This window comes from Schistocerca piceifrons, chromosome 1, assembly GCF_021461385.2.
Source record: "Schistocerca piceifrons isolate TAMUIC-IGC-003096 chromosome 1, iqSchPice1.1, whole genome shotgun sequence".
In the NCBI taxonomy this organism is placed as follows: Eukaryota; Metazoa; Arthropoda; class Insecta; order Orthoptera; family Acrididae; genus Schistocerca; species Schistocerca piceifrons.
Genome location: NC_060138.1, coordinates 1,016,072,289 through 1,016,097,666, shown reverse-complemented (window position 1 = coordinate 1,016,097,666; position 25,378 = coordinate 1,016,072,289). Strand labels below are relative to the sequence as shown.

The 25,378-nt window shown below is 42.9% G+C and overlaps 1 protein-coding gene across 4 annotated transcripts in view; it reads left to right on the top strand.

Annotated features, from left to right (window-relative positions):
* The window catches only part of LOC124805311 (epidermal retinol dehydrogenase 2-like), a 373,514-nt gene that overhangs the window by 289,908 nt on the left and 58,228 nt on the right, over positions 1 to 25,378 (top strand). For 2 of the 4 annotated variants that reach the window (XM_047265864.1, XM_047265947.1), the window contains one exon: positions 558 to 629. In XM_047265864.1, coding sequence (XP_047121820.1) covers positions 558 to 629 — 72 coding nt within the window. Of the gene's footprint in view, positions 1 to 557; positions 630 to 11,582; positions 11,666 to 14,553; positions 14,577 to 25,378 lie in introns of those variants that run through there. The other 2 variants (XM_047266089.1, XM_047266016.1) reach the window with 2 other exon arrangements.

Here is a 25,378-nt window from a genome sequence, read left to right as displayed (position 1 = left end):
TATTTTATCCGCAGGGAAATATCCTTCTCATGTTGCTGTGGTGGCATGAATGTAGCCATATTGACAACAGCAGTTGGCTACGTCTAGGAGGAAGTTCGACGGAACTTATTTTCTATTCATCGATACAGACATGATATAGCCACATTCAAGAAAAGCAAATACATTCCTCTTATCCTCACTGATACAGGTACAGGGTCTATATTCTGCTTTCTCTACGCACAACTGAACACGCTGTATATTTCATAATGAATTAGCCGCGAAATGTTGTCTAGATATTTAAGTAAACCCTGGTATTTCAATTTGGAAAGTTCGATGTAACCATTGACCTGCAAAGAAGATGTGAAACTGCTCTTGCCTGTCCCTGTGTCTCTCATAGTATTGTTCTACTGCATGTTTATCATGAAGATTATCATCTCACAGAAAACATATTTTCCTTATGTGTATATCCTGACGTTTACTGGCTGTATTTCCGAAAAGATACCACACAGACTTTTTTCTTTTATTTTGCAGTTTTTTATGTGAATATTAACTGACGTAAATTCTCTCTTTCGTTGCAGGTCGATAAAATCGCCGGATATTTCCGTAACAGAAAAAGACAACAATATAAAGCATCATTTCAAGATAAACAGGTAAGATATCAGTTTCTCCAGCATAAGACAATCTAGCGATTGTCCGAAGCAGGAAAATGTCTGCTCGGCTCTCGCCGGCCGCTGTGGCCGAGCGGCTCTAGGCGCTTCAGTCCGGACCCGCGCTGCTGCTACGGTCGCAGGTTCGAATCCTGCCTCGGGCATGGATATGTGCGATGTCCTTAGGTTAGTTAGGCTTAAGTAGTTCTAAGTCTAGGGGACTGATGACCTCAGATACGCCGGCACGGTAGCTTTGCGTGTTCGGTCAGAGGTTCAAAAAATGGTTCAAATGTCTCTGAGCACTATGGGACTTAACATCTGAGGTCATCAAACCCCTAGAACTTAGAACTACTTAAACCTAACTAACCTAAGGACAGCACACACATCCATGCCCGAGGCAGGATTCGAACCTGCGACCGTAGCAGTCGCGCGGTTCCAGACTGAAGCGCCTAGAACCTCTCGGCTACAGCGGCCGGCTAGGTCAGATGGTTAGCTGCCCTCTGTAAAAGTGAGTTAATGGATCAGTAATGAACTTCAACGGGCGTCATGGGACGTCCGCCACGAACAATTGCAACGAACAAAATGAGATTTAAAAAAAAGAAATTACTCGGCCCTCTTTCTTATATCTGCAGGGGCCCTAAGTTAATTCTCTACATGCAATACGTTGCTTGTGTTACTACAACAAATTACATGTGTTACTCATGCCGTAGGACACTTAGCTTCGCATAAGCTGCTTGGCACTGGGACAGCAGCGAGTCACGACTTGAATCTGACACCAGCTGCCTTCCTGCCTCTGTACTTCGCCATGCAGCAGAAATTGTACTGTAAACGCTTGGGCTCAGGTAATAGATGGTGGTGCAGCTTTACAGATGATGATTTCTTACTTTAAAAAAATAGCACAGCACTACAGTGGTTTGACCTTATATAGTTGTTTGCAAGATAGTCTCCACGAGCTCGTTTGGGTAGGAGAGCTATAATGTTATGAATAAGGCGAGTCGTCCACGGGCTCGAACTCGAATGCTTCAAAGGACATGTGCGCAGGACATGTGGCCTTTATTTGAAAAAGTACTATGATGATCTCTCCAATGGTAAAAAAAGTTGCGGACTAATACCCCACTCGGATCTCCGGAAGAGGACTGCCAAGGGGGAGGTGACCGTGAGAAAAAGACTGAATAAGCAACGAAACGGTAACTTCCTACGAGTCGGGACGTGAAATGTCAGACGTTTGAACGTGGCAGGGAAGTTAGAAAATCTGAAAAGGGAAATGCTAAGGTTCAATCTAGATATAGTGAGTGTCAGTGAAGTGAAGTGCAAAGGAGATAAGGATTTCTGGTCAGACAAGTATAGAGTACTATCAGCAGCAGCAGAAAATGGTAGAACGGGAGAAGGATTCGTTATGAATAGTGGGGTAGGGCACAGAGTGAGACACTGTGAAGAGTGCGGTGATAGGGTTGTTTTTACCAGAATGAACAGCAGACGAACACCGACAACGATAGTTCGGGTATACATGTTGACGTCGCAAGCCGAAGATGAAGAGACAGAGAAATTGTATGCGGATATCGAACCGTAATTCAGCACGTAAGGGAAGATGAAAATGTAATTGTCATGGGGGATTGGAATGAGGTTGTAGGGGAAGGAGCAGAAAATTTTGAAATTTGTGGTAAGGTCTTAAGAGACCAAACTGCTGAGGTCATCGGTCCCTAAGCTTACTCACTACTTAATCTAACTTAAACTAACTTACACTAAGAACAACACACACACCCATGCTCGGTGGAGGACTCGAATCTCCGACGGGGGCAGTCGCCCTAACTGTGACAAGACGCCCTAGACCGCGCGGCGAAGGAGCAGAATAAAGGGTTAAGGGAGAATATGGGCTTGAGGTTGGTACTAGGAATGAAACAGGAGAAAGACTGATTAAGTTCTACAATAAATTTCAGCTAGTGACAGCCAATACTCTGTTCAAGAAGCATAAGACAAGGAAGTATACTTGGAAAACGCCAGGAGACGCGGGAAGATTTCAGTTAGATTACATCATGCTCAGGTGGAGAGTCTGAAGGCAGATACTGGATTGACTGGCGTACCCGGGAGCAGGTGTCTATTCACATCATAATTTAGTAGTGACGCAGAGTAGGCTGAAGTTTTAGAGACTAGTCAGGAAGAATCAATGGCCAAAGAAGTGGGATCAAACAAAAGTTTATTGATTGGCGACTCCACAGTGTCCTGTGCACTACGACCAGATAATGGGTATACTTGAAAGGAGAGACAGCATTGGTCGTATATTTTTGTTTATTATCGCAAAATCGATTTTCGGTCACTTAGTGACTATCTTCAGTGCTCTAATATATAACTTAAATTAGTAAGCACTGGTGTCAATAAGCTTACGGCGATCACATAGACTTGAGTCTATACTTTTGTTTATTATCGCAAAATCGATTTTCGGTCACTTAGTGACCATCTTCAGTGCTGTAATATATAACTTAAATTAGTAAGCACTTGTGTCAATAAGCTTACGGCGATCACATAGACTCACTAGTTATATATTACAGCACTGAAGATGGTCACTAAGTGACCGAAAATCGATTTTGCGATAATAAACAAAAATATACGACCAATGCTGTCTCTCCTTTCAAAAAAAACAAAAGTTTGTTCGTAAGGATTGACTTCGTATACAGAAAAGTCAAAACAACCTTCGGTGAAATTAAAAACGAGGTTTGGCAACATTCAGAGAGCAACTAGAGTTCCATTGTTAAACTAAGAGGAGAGAGCGGATAGGTGGAAAGAGTACATTGAAGACCTCTATGATGAAGAAGACTTGTCTGAAATGATAAACAAGAAACAGGAGTCGATGTAGAAGAGATAGGGGATCCAGTATTAGAAACAGAATTTAAAAGAGTTCCGGAACACTTAAGGCCAAATAAGACAGAAGGGATATTTAACACCCTATCAGATTTTATGAAATCATTGAGGGTAGTGGCAAAAACTAACCATTCACGTTTGTGTGTAGAATGTATGAGTCTGGCGACATGTCACCTGACTTTCGGAAAAATATCATCCACACAGTTCCAAAGACTGCTAGAGCTGACAAGTGCGACAATTATCGCACAATCAGCTTAACAGCTCATGCATCCAAGTTGCTGATAAGAATAATATACAGAAAATGGAAAAGAGACTTGAGGATATGTTAGATGACGGTCAGTTCGGCTTTAGAAAAGGTAAAGGCACAAGAGAGGCAATTCTCACGCTGCGGTTGATAATAGAAGCAACACTAAAGAAAAATCTAGAAAGGTTTATAGGATTTGTCGACGTGGAAGAAGCGTAAAATGGCGCAAGACGTTCGAAATTCTGAGGAAAATAGGGATAAGTTTTAGGGAGAGACGGGTAGTGTTTAACATGTACAAGAGCCAAGATGGAACTATAAGAGCAGAAGACAAAGAACGAAGTGGTCGGATTAAAAAGTGTGTGCGACAAGGATGTAGACTTTCGGCTCTACTGTCCAGTCTATGCACCGAAGAAGCAACGACAGAAATAAAAGAAAGATTAAAGTGCGGGAATAAACTTCAAGGTGAATTGATGTCAGTGATAAAATTCGCTGATGTCATTGCTATTTTCAGTGAAAGTGAAGAAGAATTACAGGATCTGTTGAATGGAATGAACAGTGTAATGGACACAGAATATGGATTGAGAGTAAATAGAAGAAAGACGAAAGTAGTAGCAGAAATGAGAACAGCGAGAAATTTGACATCAGGACTGGTGATCAGACGCGAATGAAGTTAAGGAATTCTGCTATCTAGACAGCAAAATAATCAATGACGGACGGAGCAAGGAGGACATCAAAAGCAGACTAGCACTGTCAAAAAGGACATTCCTGGCCAAGAGAAGTCTACTAGTATCAAACGTAGGCCTTAATTTGAGGAAGAAAAATCTGAGAATGTATGTCTGTAGTGAAACATGGACAGTGGGAAAACCGGAAAAGGAGAGAATCGAAGCATTTGAGATGTGGTGGTACAGATGAATGTTGAAAATTAAGGGAAGGAATGAGGAGGTACCTTACCGATAAGGTAAGGGATGAGGAGGTGCTCCGGAGAATTTGTAAGGAAAGGAATATATGGAAAACACTGACAAGAAAAAGGGACAGGATGGTAGGACGTCTGTTAAGACGTCAGGGAATAACTTCCATGGTACTAGAGGGCACTGTAGAGGTTAAAAGCTGCAAAGCGAAACAGAGATTGGAATACATCCAGCAAACAATTGAGGGCGAAAGTAGCAAGTGCTGCTCTTAGATGAAGACGTTGACACAGGAGAAGAATTCGGAGTGGGCCTCATCAAACCAATCAGAAGAATGATGACTTAAAAGAACAAAATTCAGCAAAAGGCGGGGATCCAGGTTCACTAGTCAGCCGCTCTGTACTGGCAACACATGTAAGGGGGCGGTCGGAAAGTTCCCGTTCCAAGGCCTCACTAATCCCTTGCCTACATGTTGGCGCTAGCACATAACCGCAAAGGAATCGCGCTGGGTTGCATATATGCCACAGCAACGCCCTCAAAAGGAAAGTTTTTGATCGCCCACATATAATTACTGTCCATTACTACGATCACGTCATTGAATTCTGTGCTTTAAAGTGGCCAGGAAACAATACAGCAAAAATACTTCACGAAAATGCCAGTTCTCTTTTGCATATTAGTTACTTTCATCTCGTAGTGGCCGCACTGAGTGACAGAGCTAACATTTTTCCTTGCGCAGTTCACAAGACTTTTAGATTTCAGCATAAATCATGTATTTGTCAGGCTAAACCTTAATCAAGGAAATCGGTTAAATTTATTTTTGTATGTCCATCCTCCCTACTGGAGGTTTGAGGAGCTTCGGCAGTTCTCTTACGTATTAAAACTAAACACCTAAATCCGTACTTAACGATATTATTCATTGTACGGTTATCAGTTTTGGTGGTGAGTCAGTTGGTAGTTGATGGTTGGAGAGACAACATCGTTGTTACAGCTAGTCAGCGAAAACCAGTTCATAGATGTTGGTCACTGACGAATCGCGTATACTGTTGGAGTTAACAACCTCAGCGTCCGTTAAGGCATCAAGATGGTGCACTGAAGCACCAAAACTGGTAGCCATGTAATAAATAACATCGTAAGGACCGCTGTGAGTGATCCATTTTACTACATTAAATTTATTGATCTATACGACCCTGTTACACATAAGCATTTATTAAATGGCTCTGAGCACTATGGGACTTAACTTCTAAAGTCATCAGTCCCCTAGAACTTAGAACTACTTAAACCTAACTAACCTAAGGACATCACACACATCCATGCCCGAGGCAGGATTCGAACCTGCCACCGTAGCGGTAACACGGTTCTAGACTGTAGCGCCTAGAACCGCTCGGCCACCCCGACTGGCCATTTATTAAATGAACCAGTCGACCTGGTCACAATGGCACGATAAGAACAGAGATAGGCACAGTCTCATAAAAAAAGGTTTCGATGAACATAGCTTCCAAACCTAATACCCGTAAACGATTTTTTCTCACATTCACTAATTAAGAGATGTTTACCCTGCGCAAATATTTGATATGTTATTTCTAGTTTCCCCACCATAATTCCTCTGTAAATCTTTTTCGGGGCTTCTTCGTTTCTTTTAATTCCGGAAAACTCTCCAAAAATCTTTCTTCATGCGAAGTAAATTTGTAATTACCAACTGGGTGCACATTCACGCAGACCTAAAAGTTACAACTGTAAGATATTATTTGTAGAAAATGGACTTTCACTGAGTTTAAAAATTAATGTGCAATTCAGTCATACCACTGACGAGACAAACTCATCACTTAGAATACAAGTAGAAGACAAAGATTCAGAAAAGCCAGAATTCTCATATTGCTGAGCAACACCATCAGAATATAACAGCACAAAAGGGAAGCTATACTACAATGTGTAATTTAGGCCACTGTTCCAGCTAACGAACGCAGTCTGTACAATAATGGCACTGTTTATAAGTGATGGAGCTCATCTCAAGCCAAGCTTCTGATGAAAGCTTATTTAACGTCTCGTCAACGTCGAGATCGTAAGAACTGGACCACTTTCTTAAATGGAAGGGGCTCTAGAATCGAATCAGTCGTGACATTTCAGAGACGAATCCTGAAAATCGATGTCCGGATAGAGAGCAGAACTCAACTCCTCCTCAGTCCAGTATCACAACCAATGTTTCAGTTCACACTGGAGAAAAAGTCCGAAAATTGGAGATGATCTGAACTCGTCTAAAAAACGAATGCGGTATATCAAAAAGCTTTAGGGACGATACCGATTGACAGCACACACACATCAAATTTAACCAGTGAGGACAGTGGGGTAAAAAAGGCAGAAAAACTTAAGTTATTTCTAGAACGCAACCAAATTGCTATCATGGGTAATAATGTAAGTAACAAAGACTAAAGTAATTAGAGCATCGTCATCCTGAAAAGTTTTCAAGTGCCCCTGATAAAAGCGACTCGTCAAACAAAAAGGTTACAAGCAAAGAGAGCGGTTCTAATCGCCGTTCAACGCCCAGCATTAAATATCCTATTGTTTCCCGTAAGTCGCTAAAAATTTTGGAATTCCCCACATCCAACCCAACGCCTTTCGCATTGGTCTACAGATGGGTCTCCAACGACTTCATCGTTGATTAGACGTTTAATCATTGCCGCACCTTATAAACAGAGATCACAACCAAGAGGAAGCTAGCAAACGAAGAAAAGGCACAAGCAGGCTAGGAACGAGTGAGGGATGGAAGTCGAAATTAGAAACCACAGAGGTGAAACAAAAAAATTAGAGAGATCGTGTGTTTCTGAAACGAAAGTAAATTTCATTTTTAAATCTTTCATTTTTCATACATGACTGTGAAACAGACAAGTATAATTTTGTTCTTTTCGGCCAAATCCCAGTAAACACGGAATTGGGCCGGTTGTTATCAATCTAGAATTTTGGGAGGTGTATCCAGCGTCGGTATTAACCAGATTAGCCAACGAAACTTCGTTCGGAAACTGGGGATTATAACTTTTTTTAGATTTGTTTCCGCGACAATATTATCCGTTGACACATACAAATATTAATAATTTCTTTTGTTTGTTTGTTTAACCTGTAAGATTAGGGCCATCAGAATCTCTCGATCTTACCAGGCATTCTACATATTCTAAATAGCATTCATTACAAGATTGTTAAAAATTAATGTGCTATAGAACATTATAAAAATTAATTACTACAGTGATGAAAGAGAAAAAGATAAACATTATTAAAAGCGTTCATGAGAAGTACAACACTAGTGACCAGGTTACAGGAAGGCAGATTTAAACTATGAGGACCAGTAGCAACTGACATGACGAAAGGTATGAAGAGGGAGAGAAAGGGGAATGTGATAACACACAGGGGAAAAGAAAGTTGCATCATGTATTAGAAAATGGAAATACAAAGAAACCTAAATGGAAGCATTTCTTTTACTGTTTGGCAGAGGGAAAACACTATGTTAATTTTTTGGAAAACGTTATGGGGGTGACGGAATGAAGCGTTTCAGGTGCTTCTTAGTTCAAAGGCGGACCACAACAACAGAGAATGAGTCTGTCAATTTTTTTGATAACCACAGCTAGAGTACTAGCTGTATTTCGATTATGGTGATGACAGGTGCTTAAAGACTGATGCGAGGTAGTGGGATGCATGAGACAATGAAAAACCGACGAAGTAAACATAGCACATTCTTGGAAGCTTAAGCAAGCATAGAAATGTGAAGCTAACGTGATTAACAACTTCCTGTGGTTCTTCATTCTGTAGGAATTGTACTGGATCACAAGGCACTATCCTCAGTTAGATAGGCGGATTGTGTATTTCAGTGGCCGCAACCAAGCTAACTGGGTACGCGAACCACTGACGCGGCCAAATAGACTGATGTCGCAGACGTAACGCACACAAGCATTCGTGGTTAGTTTTAACAGTCTAGCGTTCTCACTACACCGCCACGTTGGATTGCATCGCCACAGATGTGTTTCGGTAGATAGATTGATTACGTAAGTTCACTTTTCACATCTTGTGGAAATATCTTTCGAAACTTTTATAGCGGTATAGTGGCAAGTGGAAGACAACATTTTTTGCCCGATGGAGACGTTCATCAAAACATAAAATCAAGTTCTCCACTGTTTTCTTGGTATGGTATAGGGCTACCTTCGAGAAGAATAGGAGGCTGTTGTCCACGGAATTCAGGACTTCCTCGCATTTAGTACACTGTGTTTGTGTGTGTGTGTGTGTGTGTGTGTGTGTGTGTGTGTGTGTGTTGCATTAAGGCGGTAGCAGTGACAGCCACTAAGTATGTCAGACCTGAAGTAAGTTAACGTATTTTTAAAAAAAATTCCACCTGGAGTATGAACAGTGTTTGTTGTAGTTGTTAGGAAATACCTTTTATAGTGCCAACCATCCTTTCCTTGCTACTTAATTGTGCAATACATTTTATGAAGTTACGTTGCACTTATGCCACTCGAAATTCTTGGAAGCTTAAGCAAGCATAAAAATGTGAAGCTAACGTGATAAACGACTTCCTGTGGTTCTTCATTCTGTAGGAATTGTACTGGATCACAAGGCACTATCCTCAGTTAGATAGGCGGATGGTTTGGCTCGCCAGCTGAAGCGACCGCGGGTACACAGTAGATCGTATTGAGTCTCGATCTCCAGCAGTCACCGTACGGTGTGCATGCGGTATCCGGTAGACGCGTTACCAACGAATTGCATCAACAGCTGTATTTCATTCACGTGGGTTAAACGGAAACTTACGCCTTAGCGCTTTCGACCGCAGCCAAATTTTTCTTATAGGTTCCTCTTGTTCCTTATGCTACATGAAAGTCAGCCTGAAACACTGAGCATACCGAAAGCTTTCTAGACCATTTGTGCTCCCCTATTTCTTTCTTTTCCTCTTGAACTGTCCGAAACACAAAAACATTAAGTCAGCCAATGACTGTTTCGATGTATTCATTACGCGTTATTTTAGTATTACCACTCAGTATTATTATGAGAAAGAAGTGAAATGAAAGTATTTCTATGCCCTTTTCTCAATTAACTTACTCGTAACACAACGTTTTTTAAAAACACGTTTTGCTACTAGGTACAGTGTCAGCCAGAGGGCAAGGAGAAGATAAAGTTTTGATTCCTGGACGTGACACCTCTTGCACCGATAACTAAGATAGCATCCGTTATCTCTTCGATAGACCGCTGAAAAAGTCCAATAACATGTTAAGCAGTTAAAATTGTTTCGCGGTCGTTCACATAACTTTCTTTTATCGACAACACCGTTCAAAGTCTCACTCAAGTTTTCAGATAAAGTCTAATATTTTATAGGAGCAAATCGACGTTTAACTGTTTGCACCACAGATTCTCGTTGCTTCCTACTTTCATATTCTTTGTGTTTCGACATGCTATTGTCGACTTAAATTTAAATCTTTTATTGAAAGTTGCTTCCTATGCTAATATATACTTCTACCTGTGATTAATCGGCATCTGGTTCTTTTATTAGTCTTCTGACTGGTTTGATGCTGTCCGCCAACCTCATCATCTCACTTGTCAGAGTAACAATTGTACCTAACGCCCTCAAGTATTTGTTAGGCGTATTGCAGATTCGTCTTCTGCTACATTTTACCCTCTACGACTGTCTCTAGTACTATGAGAGCTACTCCCTGATGTCGTAACACATGTCCTATCATCCCGTCCTTCTTTTTTCCAGTGTTTTCTACACGTTCCTGTCTTCGCCGTTTCTTCAGAGAACCACCTCATTCTTATCAATCCACCTAATTTTCAACATCTTTCTACAGCATCATATCTCAACCACTTCGATCCTCTTCTTTCCCAGTTTTCCCACAGTCCACGTCTCACTACTACACAGCGCTGAGCTCAAATCTTCTGAGCCTAACAATTAAAAGAATGATATTTGTCATTATTGCCGACTTAACGTATGCAGCTGTAATATAAACCTGCTGCAGCCACGAAAGTCGTACAGGCAGCCTGTGGTCAGGTACTTCGCTCTTGGCTAGTATTTGCCTTTTCTTCTACTTCTACACGATTACTCTGTAATACACACTTGAGTGCTTGGTTGAGGTCTATGTCTCGATCATTCCACTCTCGAGTAGCAAGTGGGAAGACGTTAACACCTGAGTGTTTCCGTGAGAGTTTCATTTCTCTTATTTTATTTCTCTCTGTGATGTAGGAGTCAACAAAATATTTTCGCAATTGGAAGACAAAGGCGGCGACTGAAATTCTGTGAAAAGATCTCACCGCAATGAAAAAGGCTTTTGTTTTAATGGCTGCCACACCAACTCTTTCCCCTACTTCGCGATAGCAGAAAACCAGCTGCTCACGTTTGAACTTCGTCGACTCCCTCCATCAGTCAGGTAAGGACCCCCACATCACAACAGTACTCCCGGCAGAGGACGGACAAACGTAGTGTAGGCAGTTTCTTTAGTAGAGCTATTGTATCTTCTAAGTGTTCTACAATTAAAATGCAGTCTTCTGACCACCTTCCCTCTCAACATTTTCTGTTACAGGGTTCTACTTTAAGCTGTTCGTAATTGTAATCCTTATGTATTTAGTTGAATCGACAACCGTTAAAACGACGATTGCAAAGTCGGAAAAGCTACATTCAAAATTAATTTTGATTGCATTACAGTTCCGAATCACTTTAGGTTAAAACATAAAGGAATGTAGAACGTAGATGTTAGAACTAGAACATGGATGTTAGAGTTTGAGAAGAACCATGTAAGTTACACCTCTGATTTTTTAATTTTCTGAGTCACTACTAACCAACAACGATTCTGTGGCACAGTCCAACTTCAGATAGCATAGCCCACAGAAGTAAGTCTCTCAGACAAGCAAGGGTCACCCAACGAATCGGGTTATCAGCAAGCTATCGCAGTTCTTACGTAAGCAGCAGAAAAACGGACCAACCAAGCCGACTCACAAAAGTTTTACAACAGTGTGTATAGTCGTTTAGCTCGTAACATGAGTCTTTCACTATAGTATTTCCTTCGTAAAAGGTATTAGTGACACAGTTCTACTTGTATGTTAAGTTTTTACTGTAAGTGATACGCCTTCCAATCTCCATTTATTTATCACAAAATACAGGTGCTTCAACTCTTTCTTTTTTTCTCAGGTGTACATTCACGCCTGTTAGTAGCACCTTTTTATCCTTTTGCCCTCGGTCACTATGGCAAAGACAAAATTTTGATCAAAACTGCCGTAAGCTGTTGTTACTTGTTGCGCAAGAAGTACGCGTGGTGTCTGATGTTACTCGTACTTAAGTTATTCGGCATTCTTACAGTCACCAGATGACGACAGGCTGTTTAATATGTTCGTTTACAAGTAGTATATCATCAGGATACAGTTCGTGATATTCTGAGTGCTAATGCCATTGTTGTTCATTGTATTTAGGTGGAGGTAAATATTTTATGATTTTTCTTTGCAGTTGTTACAAAAGGAGTTGTCGCTCAAAGACGTCTAAACTCAAAAGGATATGCCATGTACGAAGCTGTTGCGCAGTGTTCAGGCACTGGAAATCTTGGATGAGACGGCTACCAAAGAAACTCCTAATTTTCAAGCACTCTTCGTGTCTGTTGATCTGTAACAGGACTCTGAGACTGTCTAAATCGAAATTGTCCATACTACCTCTATGTACTTTCTCGCAAAGAACACAACTGGAATTATGATGTCCTGAACAGTTGAACATTAAGCTGCACTCTGGTTCACTGCTTAACGCGCCAAAGCACAAAACTGAACAGACTAGCTGTGTGTGTAACCGTCATTTTCAACAAAAGAATTGGGATTAGTTGCCCAACTCATCCCCGGCTTCAGTCACCCGTAATAAGATTTTATTGAATCATTCTAAAAGAATAGCTACGGTCGATGACGTAAGTGTCGTAGTGTTGATGCAACAACAATAGTAGAGTAGTTATTATCAGATTTATTCGTTACCGTATTATTCTGAGGAAGTTGCATTCAGCTGTGATCCCACTTCCCATTTATAAAGTGTCGGGCTCGCTCCTGCTCATAAAATACCTCTATACGTCGTCCAGTCAAACCTCACTTCCAAGAATTCTACTTGTATAGCAATAAGGCTTCCTGAAGCCCCTTTAAGTTACTAACATATTGTCTTATTTAATTTTGTTCGTATATGCTCCTTCCGTCTGTGCGAGGCGTCGGGTGCAAACTGTTCATTCCAGTGACTGTTCTCTCTGGGCGAAGGAAACCCATTCGATTGTGCAACATAATAAGTACACTATTATATGGAGCCTCTACACGCGAATAATAGCCCCCAGCGATGTCTGACGCAATACAAAAAACGTCAGGTGACATATAACGAAAAATTGAAATACGCCCCAGTCGTACAGACGGATCCTTATTCTTGTTTGCAAATTTACAGAGACCTACATTAGAACTGTTTCGACGAGAAAAGGAAATCCGGCCGGCAAATTAAAATTCTAGTTTTGATTTTCCTCTATCAGTTGCTTCCTGTGAAAACTACTAGTGAAAAATTATGCCTGAATTCTTCGGCGAAATTTCATTAGTTGCTCGTAAACTAATATTTTGAGGTGAGCAAATTCTAAACTCAGAGAGGAAATATTAACAACGAATGAAACGCACCTCTTATTAATATTGTGTACAGTTTCATAGCCGGAGCGGTTCTAGGCGCTTTAGTCCGGAACCGCGCTGCTGCTACGGTTGCAGGTTCGAATCCTACCTTGGGCATGGATGTGTGTGCTGTCCTTAGGTTAGTTAGGTTTAAGTAGTTCTAAGTCTAGGGTACTGATGACCTGAGATGTTAAGTCCCATAGTGCTTAGAGCCATTTGAACCATATGAGCAGTTTCATAACATCAGTTTCATGACACTCTAATCAAAATGGCACTGCTTACACAATTCTACTCTATTTCTGACTCAGTCTTGGGAACTTCGTGCTAAAACGAAGTTTCCTCCATGTAGCAAATCCAGCAATATCTTTGAGCATGTCTTGGTATCTTAGTGCATAAAAGGAATGTATAATCCTGGACCCAAAAGAAAATAAACTGTAGTAATCACTTCAGCACGGTAAAACTAACTGCGGTATTATTTGATATGTTAACTCACTGTACGAAATATAGTCTGTTTGTTACCTGCTGGTCGAAATGCATAACTGCGTCCACCTAAATGAAAAGGTTTTCCTTATTCGTGCAGACTGGCATCTTTCCTCGCGGAGTGAAGGAGTGAGAGAAGGTGAACCCTGATGCTAACACTTAGCCTGCTTTTCTCAAACAGTATAAGGGACGCCACTGAGTTAAATGTGTTGTCCTGATTTGCGGGACACCATCAACCGTATGACATACCTGACATCATTAAACACTACTGAAATGTTTGGGATTTAACGCAGACAAAGATATGGTGATCATGAACTTAACGCCGATACCTTCATTTTCGTTGCTTTGTCATATAATTAAAATGAAAATGTCGTTCATAAAGTGGACTTGAACAGGTTACGACCAGGTCGAGCGCCGGAAATCGAAGCGGTATTAGTTACCTTGGCAACAGGAGAGGGTTGTGCACAGCTCATAAAATTGTCACACGAAATGAACTTTGTTGCACGTTGTGTCGTCTGAAAGCACCGAAGAATACAAAAATACCGACAGAGGAAAAATGAATATTTTGGTGTTGGCTTACAGGTTGCATTAGGTAGAATTGATCAAAGTGTGTGATTATGAGACTACAGTACACACGTGTATCACAGCAATAAATAGCGGTGCGACTCCTGATGGAACGCTATCAGAAACCTGACAAATATAGATAACGTCCGAATCGTAAACAGTCTGACTTTGAGAAGCAAGTGTGCGGATAGCTGAGCAGAAGGTCTCAGCCGTTCTATCTGTTGAAGTGCTCTCGTCTGCCAGGCTACAGTTGCGCGGACCGAAAACCATGCAACGGTATGTAATTGCGCCCGATTACTGCATGATAATTCAGTTGCAAATTTATCGTCCATCGTCATATATACATTTTTAAAAAGGAGGACAATTATTTTTCTGAAAATTGGTGCATGCTCCTAGGACTTGAACTATTTATCTTACTCACGTCCACCCTTTCTGAAATGTGTACTAAAGCTGCCGACAGTGCTTTTAGTTATTCTGTTCCGCAAGGAGCTGTAGCGTTTATCGCTGTGCGAGTGACTTCCAGAATAATGTAGGAGAAGATGATTTTCTTAACATCGTTTGTCTTAGTTTTCCCAAATTGTATTCTGAAAAATATAGCATCAGAAGTTTACCCTATGTATGGCAGAGCTGTGGTTTCGACATTGGACCATTATTCACAACGTTGTTGTTGTGGTCTTCAGTCCTGAGACTGGTTTGATGCAGCTCTCCATGCTACTCAATCCCTTGGAAGTTTCTTCATCTCCCAGTACCTACTGCAACCTACATCCTTCTGAATCTGCTTAGTGTATTCATCTCTTGGTCTCCCTCTACGACTTTAACCCTTCACGCTGCTCTCCATTACTAAATTGATGATCCCTTGATGCCTCAGAAAATGTCCTACCAACCGATCCCTTCTTCTAGTCAAGTTGTGCCACAAATTTCTCTTCTCTCCAATTCTGGTCAATACCTCCTCATTAGTTATGTGATCTACCCATCTAATCTTAAGCATTATTCTGTAGCACCACATTTCGAAAGCTTCTATTCTCCTCTTGTCTAAACTATTTATCAGCCATCCTTCACCTCCATACATGGCTACACTCCATACAAATACTTTCAGAAACGACTTCCTGACACTTAAATCTGTACTCGATGTTTCTCTTCTTCAGAAACGCTTTCCTTGCCATTGCCAGTCCACATTTTATATCCTCTCTACTTCGACCATCATCAGTTATTTTGCTCCCCAAATAGCAAAACTCATATACTGCTTTAAGTGTCTCATTACCTAATCTAATTCCCTCAGCATCATCCGACTTAATTCGACCACATTCCATTATCCTCTTTTTGCTTTTGTTGATGTTCATCGTACATCCTCCTTTCACGACTCTGTCCATTCCGTTCAACTGCTCTTCCAAGTCCTTTGCTGTCTCTGATAGAATTACAATGTCATTGGCTAACCTCAAAGTTTTTGTTTCTTCTCCATGGATTTTAATTCATACACCAAATTTTTCTTTCGTGTCCTTTACTGCTTGCTCGATATACAGATTGAATAATATCGGGGATAGGCTACTACCCTGTCTCACTCCCTTCCGTTTGTGGAGATGACCATCGACGTAGTGTAGCATATGTGTGATTCAGCCGAAGAGCCGACTCGATTCCATTGCTACCATGTGAAAGGGATGGTCTGCCGCGGAGCTCCATGATCAACAATATACTATGAACGGTGTGCCCCGAAACGATATTAAAATTCTTCGCTGACCACATTTCCGTATCTAAACTCTAAACATAATAAAAGTCAACTCACAATTGAGCAGAGAGGCTATTCTATAAATTTGTTGGACCTTCATGGCACTATGAAAACCTCGTTTAGCATTTATAGCAAAATAAAGGTAGGTACGTATAGCGTAACCTCCCAGCCCCTGCAAATTCTCCGACAGTCACCTTTCCATTCCACGGTTTATCGCCTCACACCTGTTCCATTATCTGAACCTGTCTGTCAAAAAGTATTACAGACAGTGAAACTCGTAGTTTTCAATATTGACTATAGCCCAGATCTGGAAACATTCTTCGAAAAAAGAAAATGCATAAAATTATACTGCATTACGGTATGGCGACAAACAAAAAAGTCAACGTTAATAAAGACTTGTGTACTATTCCACGTGTTGCCGGATTTCAGATAACCTTGAAAAAATAAGAAGTAGATGTCTCGCAGTTATGACATGTGTTTAACAATAACTACTAAACCGAAGACAATAATACGAGATGCGAGTACAGAACTGGAATCTATACACCACCCACAGTTCATAGGTCACTTGCAACTGGCTTCTGTCAACATCCGTCGTGTCTCACGCAACAACAAAATAATAATACAGTTCGAAGTCACTAGGAAAAGTCCCACAAACACCACACTAAAATTTCAAAAGAAACGAAAATAGTTTTGCTTTCAATGAAACCCACGCTAAGTCCGCCTCGTTCATTGAGCACCATCTTCTACTTACCTATTCGGTTCCACATCATAATTTGAGGTCTTTCGTGGGCTCCTAAACACTCGTTAAACGGGAACATTCGTCTAGGAAGACGAAATGCTTCAACCCAAAATCCACGTCCGCGCGGCAGAACGCATAGAATATCTCAGTACTCCAGCTAAAAAATAACAAAATTATTTTTTTGTATCAGGTTATGAGATTTTTCAGACCTGAGTACACACTGCTTGATAATCACTAAACATTCACGTCAGAAGACGGTCGTTACGGACCAAGATTAATAACCTAATACAAAGAAAAAAAATAGTGACCAGTAACTGGAATAAAAAACGCACAAATGACTTCTTGGATCACTGCGAAAAATTTGCTGCGACTATTTCGTAACTCGTGAAGAAGTTGATGATGATCACGAAAAATCATCTCCCGACTTTCGAAATACACTACGGGAACACTCCCTCCGCCCCAGAGGCCACTAGATCTCGATACCCCGCGAAGGCTGCCGGCCTACCCGAATTTTACAAGCTCCAAAAACACACCGCGACATTATTTGAAATTTAGATATACCAGTCAGTCAGAACCAGGAGTATAACGTAGATACTTTCATTAGCCGTTTTCTGTGCCAACACCTTCTGAACCACCTGTAAGGTCCTTGTTGCTGGTAGGCCTTTGTTCCTCTGCAGAGGGTGTTATAAAACACAGGCAATGATGAGGAATCACAAACCTTTAACCCAACCGTGCAGGCGCTGGCAACAATTCATTTAGGAGGCATAGGAAGAGACTGGTCCATAACCTCCCCATGGTGGGCACAATAGCCACCTGAAGAGCACACAAGCGCGGCGAGGAAATGGGATGTTCTTATTGTGAACGTAGTAACTAAATGCTACTGAATTCAGCCCAAATATCAACATTAGCAGAAAGCTGTTACCTAATGATGGCTGATTTGCACACTTGCAACTGAACACTTATTTGATAGGGTGGCACTATAACAAAGATGTACCAACACAATAAGAAATAACACCTTTATTGACAGTAAGTTACAAATGGTACTTAAATTGTACAAAGTTTAGTGCGTGGTACTTGATGTCCTAAACCTGACAAAGTGTGACTATAATTAAAGTTACATTTTCAAAACGGTGTAAAAAAATATCGAAGAAACGAGAAACTTCATCGAAAAAAAATTAACGAAAATTTTTCCGCTAGTTGGCACTGCAAGCATTACAGCGTAAACGGGTTCGGCTACAAATGACAGATGAATGGCAATACGATGGCTATCTTGCGAGTTGCATATTAAACCAAGCGTACTGTGCAATGTCCATGGCCGCGAAAGTTTGGCATTCAACAGTTGTGGCACTGTTGGTTGGATAAGAACAACCACCACGACAAGGTCGTACCACATTGAATGGGAAAATTTGTCTTTTAATGGTCCAGAGCAAAAAATCGCGTAAAAGCAACAACGGCATCGGTTTAAACTATCATGAGACTGACACAAGACATGGTCAAAATGATGTCAACCGCTTCCTGTCACATGTTACATGTCGCACAACAGATCGGAGTGTCACAGGGGTCACGTTCAGAATGCATTACGCTATGCGTGCCTTCAGTTCAGCTACGTTTGTAATCCGAGCACTAAACACAACATCTTTCAGATGACTCCATAGCCAGAGCCCACACAAATTGTCAGATGATTTGGATGGCCAGGCTGTAGGGAAATGACGGCTGATAATTCTAGCATTTACGAAACCCCCTGCAGCAGCCGTTCCACTGGCTGTGCATAAAAAATAATCCTCAACACACATAAACGCTGTTGAAGGGTTGCAGTGATGTCGGTACACAAAAGACTCTCACTAGCTTTTGCCACTGACGCTACAGGTAAAAGGGCCAACAGGACCCTTCCCGTCGAAAAAATACTGCTCTACGATAAACGACGCCACGATCCTTCCCCAAACAGAATGCATCGGTATCGCTTGATGTGCGAGCGGATTTTCCTTTGCCCATATTCCACAGTGGCATGTCCTTCAAGATGGAAATGGGCTTCGTCTGTCCACAGAACGTTCCATGGCCATTAATTGTCCACTTCCACGCGAGCAAGAAATTCTACAGCAAACCATTGTTTTATGGCGAGGCAACACGAAGCCACTCCTGACCATCACCAGTTTTATGTGGATAGCACTGCTGGATGTTTCGCAGAATTTTATGCATCATGTTCACAAGCGTGTCCAATTTTCAGGCAGTTCCCCAAGCACTGCATGTTTGCACACCATCGCTCGACCCCTCGTGCAATGCTGTAGCCACATCTACTAACGTTGGATCAGGTTTTTTCCTCCCTCTTCACCACTGGCCTTCAAAAGAACCTGTCCTTCCGAATTTCGTAGTCATTTCCTCCAAATCTCAGGCATACATCTACATCTACGTCTACATCCATACTCCGCAAGCCACCCGACGGTGTGTGGCGGAGGGCACTTTGTGTACGTCTATCGGTTCTCCCTTCTATTCCAGTCTCGTATTGTTCGTGGAAAGAAAGATTGTCGGTATGCCTCTGTGTGGGGTCTAATCTCTCTGATTTTATCCTCATGGTCTCTTCGCGAGACATACGTAGGACTCTTTGGTGAAGATATGTTCTCGAAACTTCAACAAAAGCCCGTACCGAGCTACTGATCGTCTCTCTTGCAGAGTGTTCCACTGGAGTTTATCTATCATCTCCGTAAAGCTTTCGCGAACACTAAATGATCCTGTAACTAAGCGCACTGCTCTCAGTTGGATCTTCTCTATCTCTTCTATCAACCCTATCTGGTACGGATCCCACACTGCTGAGCAATATTCAAGCAGTGGGCGAACAAGTTTACTGTAACCTACATCGGACCAAAGCCTATTTTTCGTACCCTCGAGTGTCCGGAACTTCTGCAGAGCTAATGGAGCACATCACCATTCTTGTAAAGGAGCACTATCAGCAGCACGCAGTCATGCCGAGTGTCTCAGACACAAACTGAGGAGCAGCCTTGTTCCCTACATCTTTTGTTTTGCGTATTCTGCCACTTACAGCACCATCTAGTGGTAAAATTTTCGTAATTTTTTTGTTTCCATGTTTCCCCCCTTCTTACATAATATTCTGTTTAAATTTGACGTCATTCTGGGCCGTGGTCCATTCTTTACAACAGTTTTGGGACCAACTTATATTAAAATAGTCCCATACAATGTTACCTAAGCAACTTTGCTGTTTGTTGGAAGCCTATATGTTGCCATTCTGATTGTAATTGAGTAGGCACTTGATAGTCGGTAGCTCCGTGAGGCTATTTGCAGATGACACGGTTGTCTACAAGAAAGTAGCAACATCAGAAGACTCGTACGTACTCCAGGAGGACCTGCAGAGGATTAATGCATGGTGCGACAGCTGGCAGCTTTCCCTAAAGGTAGATAAATGTAATATAATGCGCATACATAGGGGCAGAAATCCATTCCAGTACGATTATGCCATAGGTGGTAAATCATTGGAAGCGGTAACGACCGTAAAATACTTAAGAGTTACTATCCGGAGCGATCTGAAGTGGAATGACAACATAAAACAAATAGTGGGAAAAGCAGGCGCCAGGTTGAGATTCATAGGAAGAATTCTAAGAAAATGTGACTCATCGACGAAAGAAGTAGCTTACAAAACGCTTGTTCGTCCGATTCTTGAGTATTGCTCATCAGTATGGGACCCTTACCAGGTTGGATTAATAGAAGAGATAGACATGATCCAGCGAAAAGCAGCGCGATTCGTCATGGGGACATTTAGTCAGCGCGAGAGCGTTACGGAGATGCTGAACAAGCTCCAGTGGCGGACACTTCAAGAAAGGCGTTACGCAATACGGAGAGGTTTATTATCGAAATTACGAGAGAGCACATTCCGGGAAGAGATGGGCAACATATTACTACCGCCCACATATATCTCGCGTAATGATCACAACGAAAAGATCCGAGAAATTATAGCAAATACGGAGACTTACAAGCAGTCGTTCTTCCCACGCACAATTCGTGAATGGAACAGGGAAGGGGGGATCAGATAGTGGTACAATAAGTACCCTCCGCCACACACCGTAAGGTGGCTCGCGGAGTATAGATGTAGATTTAGATGTAGATAGTCCAATTACTCGGTAAATAGCAAACGCTAGGTAGGAAGGTAGTCTTCAGAGCACTATAATGAGTTAATAGCAGGCACTGAAATGCACCGTCTAACTGTCAGTTTGTAAGTGTCGGGGTGTCTCGAGCGCACCAGGTTTTGGTGCCTGTCAGGAGGAGGATTTTCGTGTCTGCCGCTAGCAGGTGGAAGCAAAGTAGTCCATGGTTGACAGCGTTCCCTATTGCCTGCTATCCACTCTGTCAGCGGACGTATCGACGCGTCAGAGAAAGTGGCGTGGAAGCAGAGAGAGGTCCATGTTTGTAAGCGCCGGGCAGAGGCTGCTGCACGGAACTGAGAGACGACTGGCTGTGCCTGTGTGGTGGTGGCCTCTCGCGCTATTTATTGGGTGCTTCTTGCTTGTTACACAACACTTCCAAAAACTTACGACGGAAATCATTCGAATAATGACGTTTATTTTACTGTAAGAAATGCATAATTGAAATCTACGAGGGTCGTTCAATAAGTAATGTCCCATACTTTGAGAAAAAAAAAAAAAAAGCCATTAATGTACTTACAAGGGAACCTCCCCATCGCACCCCCCTCAGATTTAGTTATAAGTTGGCACAGTGGATAGGCCTTGAAAAACTGAACACAGATCAGTCGAGAAAACAGGAAGAAGTTGTGTAGAACTATGAAAAAAATAAGCAAAATATACAAACTGAGTAGTCCATGCGCAAGATAGGCAACATCAAGGATAATATCAGCTCCGGAGCGCCGTCGTCCCGTGGTTAGCGTGAGCAGCTTCCACTCTCGCAGGTATAAGTTCAGTCAGGTGCTGCGAGGTTCCTTGCGGAATGGCAGTCCATTCCTCACGGGGTGCTGCACTTAGTAGAGGTATCGATGTCGGTCAATGAGGCCTGGCTCGAAGTCGGCGTTCCAAAACATCCCAAAGGTGTTCTGTAGGATTCAGATCAGGATTCTGTGCAGGCCAGTTCATTACAGGGGTGTTATTGTCGTGTAACCATTCCACCACAGGGCGTTCATTATGAACAGCTGCTAGATCGTGTTGAAAGATGCAATCGCCGTCCCCGAATTGCTCTTCAGCAGTGAGAAGCAAGAAGGTGCTTAAAACGTCAGTGTAGGTCTGTGCTGTGATAGTGCCACGCAAAACAACAAGGGGTGAAAAACACGACCACACCAAAACACCACCACCTCCGTATTTTACTGTTGGCACTGCACACGCTGACAGATGACGTTCGCCGGGCATTCGCCACAACCACACCCTGCCATCGGATCGCCACGTTGTGTATCGTGATTCTTCACTCCACACAGCGTTTTTCCACTGCTCAATCGTCCAGTATTTACGCTCCTTACACCAAGTGAGGCGTCGTTTGGCATTTAACGGCGTGATGTCTGACTTATGAGCAGCCGCTCGACCACGATATCCCAGTCTGGTCACCTCGTGCCTAACTGTCATAGTACTTGCAGTGGATCCTGATGCACCTTGGAATTCCTGTGTGGTGGGTTGGATAGATGTCTGCCTATTACACATTACGACCCTCTTCAACTGTCGGCGGTCTCTGTCAGTCAACAGACGAGGTCGGCCTGTACGCTATTGTGCTGTACGTGTCCCTTCACGTTTCCACTTCACTATCACATCGGAAACGGTGGACCTATGGATGTTTAGGAGTGTGGAAATCTCGCGTACAGACGTATGACACAAGTAACACCCAATCACTCGGACCACTTTCAAAGTCTGTGAGTTCTGCGGAGCGCCCCATTCTGCTCTCTCACGATGTCTAATGACTACTGAGGTCGCTGACATGTATTACCTGGCAGTAAGTGGCATCACAATGCACATAATATGGAAAACGTATGTTTTTGGGGGTGTCCGGATACAAAAATGGTTCAAATGGCTCTGAGCACTACGGGACTTAACTGCTGAGGTCATCAGTCCCCTAGAACTTAGAACTACTTAAACCTAATTAACCTAAGGACATCACACACATCCATGCCCGCGGCAGGATTCGAACCTGCGACCGTAGCGGTCGCGCGGTTCCAGACTGTAGCGCCTAGAACCGCTCGGCTGTCCGGATACTTTTGATCACATAGTGTACGACTCACATTACAAGCAGTGTCTGTTATTGAAATCTTGTGTGCCGAAAAAGAAACCGTGGTGAACATCCATAAACGTTTGTGTGCAGTGTATGGCGATGCTGCATTTGATAGGAGTGCAGCTGGACGATGAGTAAAGAAAGTTACAGCCTCAGGAATGCAGAAACAGAGCTCCATGATCAGCCGCGCTCGGGACGGCCTGTCACAGCCACTGCTCCAGACATGCTGAATCGTGTGGATGCCATTATCTCTTTGGTCCGCTTAAAGATTCTCTACGGGGAACACACTTTGAAGATGACGAGATTGTCAGCAATGCAGTGAATACATGGGTACGCCTACAGGACAAGATCTTTTACCAGCAGGGAATACATAATGAGATTTTCACTCTGCAGCGGAGTGTGCGCTGATATGAAACTTCCTGGCAGATTAAAACTGTGTGCCCGACCGAGACTCGAACTCGGGACCTTTGCCTTTCGCAGGCAAGTGCTCTACCAACTGAGCTACCGAAGCACGACTCACGCCCAGTACCCACAGCTTTACTTCTGCCAGTATCTCGTCTCCCACCTTCCAAACTTTACAGAAGCTCTCCTGCGAACGTTGCAGAACTAGCACTCCTGAAAGAAAGGATATTGCGGAGACTGGCTTAGTCACAGTCATGGCTAAGCCATGTCTCCGCAATATCCTTTCTTTCAGGAGTGCTAGTTCTGCAACGTTCGCAGGAGAGCTTCTGTAAAGTTTGGAAGGTGGGAGACGAGATACTGGCAGAAGTAAAGCTGTGGGTACCGGGCGTGAGTCGTGCTTCGGTAGCTCAGTTGGTAGAGCACTTGCCCGCGAAAGGCAAAGGTCCCGAGTTCGAGTCTCGGTCAGGCACATAATTTTAATCTGCCAGGAAGTTTCAGGGTATACGTGCTCTTCCACAACGTTGGCGTACGGCCGTAGAATGTGGTGGAGACTACGCAGAAAAATAGGAGATGGACAAGGTATGTTGATGTACACTACTCGCCATTCAAATTGCTACATCACGAAGATGAGGTGCTACAGACGCGAAATTTAACCGATAGGAAGAAGATGCTGTGATATGTAAATGATTAGCTTTTCAGAGCATTCACATAAGGTTGACGCCGGTGGCGACACCTACAACGTGCTGACATCAGGAAAGTTTCCAACCAATTTCTCATCTACAAACAGCAGTTGACCGGCGTTGCCTGGTGAAACGTTGTTGTGATGCCTCGTGTAAGGAGGAGAAATGCGTACCATCACGTTTCCGACTTTGATAAAGGTCGGATTTAGCCTATCGCGATTGCGGTTTATCGTATTGCGACATTGCTGCTCGCGCTGGTTGAGATCCAATGACTGTTAGCAGAATATGGAATCGGTGGGTTCAGGAGGGTAATACGGAACGCCGTGCTCGATCCCAACGGCCTCGTATCACTAGCAGTCGAGATGACAGGCATCTTATCCGCATGGCTGTAACGGATCGTGCAGCCACGTCTCGATTCCTGAGTCAACAGATGGGGACGCTTGCAAGACAACAACCATCTGCACGAACAGTTCGGCGACGTTTGCAGCAGCATGGACTATCAGCTCGGAGACCATGGCTGCTGTTACCCCTGACGCTGCATCACAGACAGGAGCGCCTGCGATGGTGTACTCAACGACGAACCTGGGTGCACGAATGGCAAAACGTTATTTTATCGGATGAATCCAGGTTCTGTTTACAGCATCATGATGGTCGCATCCGTGTTTGTCGACATCGCGGTGAACGCACATTGGAAGCGTGCATTCGTCATCGCCATACTGGTGTATTACCCGGCGTGATAGTATGGGGTGCCATTGGTTACAGGTCTCGGTCTCCTCTTGTTCGCATTGACGGCACTTTGAACAGTGGACGTTACATTTCAGATGTGTTACGACCAGTGGCTCTACCCTTCATTCGATCCCTGTGGAACCCTATATTTCAGCAGGATAATGCACGACCGCATGTTGGAGGTCCTGTACGGGCCTTTCTGGATGCAGGAAATGTTCGACTGCTACCATGGCCAGCACATTCTTCAGATCTCTCACCAATTGAAAACGTCTGATCAGTGGTGGCCGAGCAAGTGGCTCGTCACAATACGCCAGTCACTACTCTTGATTAACTGTGGTATCGTGTTGAAGCTGCATAGGCAGCTGTACCTGTACACGCCATCCAAGCTCTGTTTGATTCGATGCCCAGGCGTATCAAGGCCGTTATTGCGGCCAGAGGTGGTTGTTCTGGGTACTCATTTCTCAGGATCTATGCACCCAAATTGCGTGAAAATGTAATCACATGTCAGTTCTAGTATAATATATTTGTCCAATGACAATGGTGTAGCAATTTTAATGGCCAGTAGTGTGTGTCACCAAATTCTGACTCTTAACAATAAATA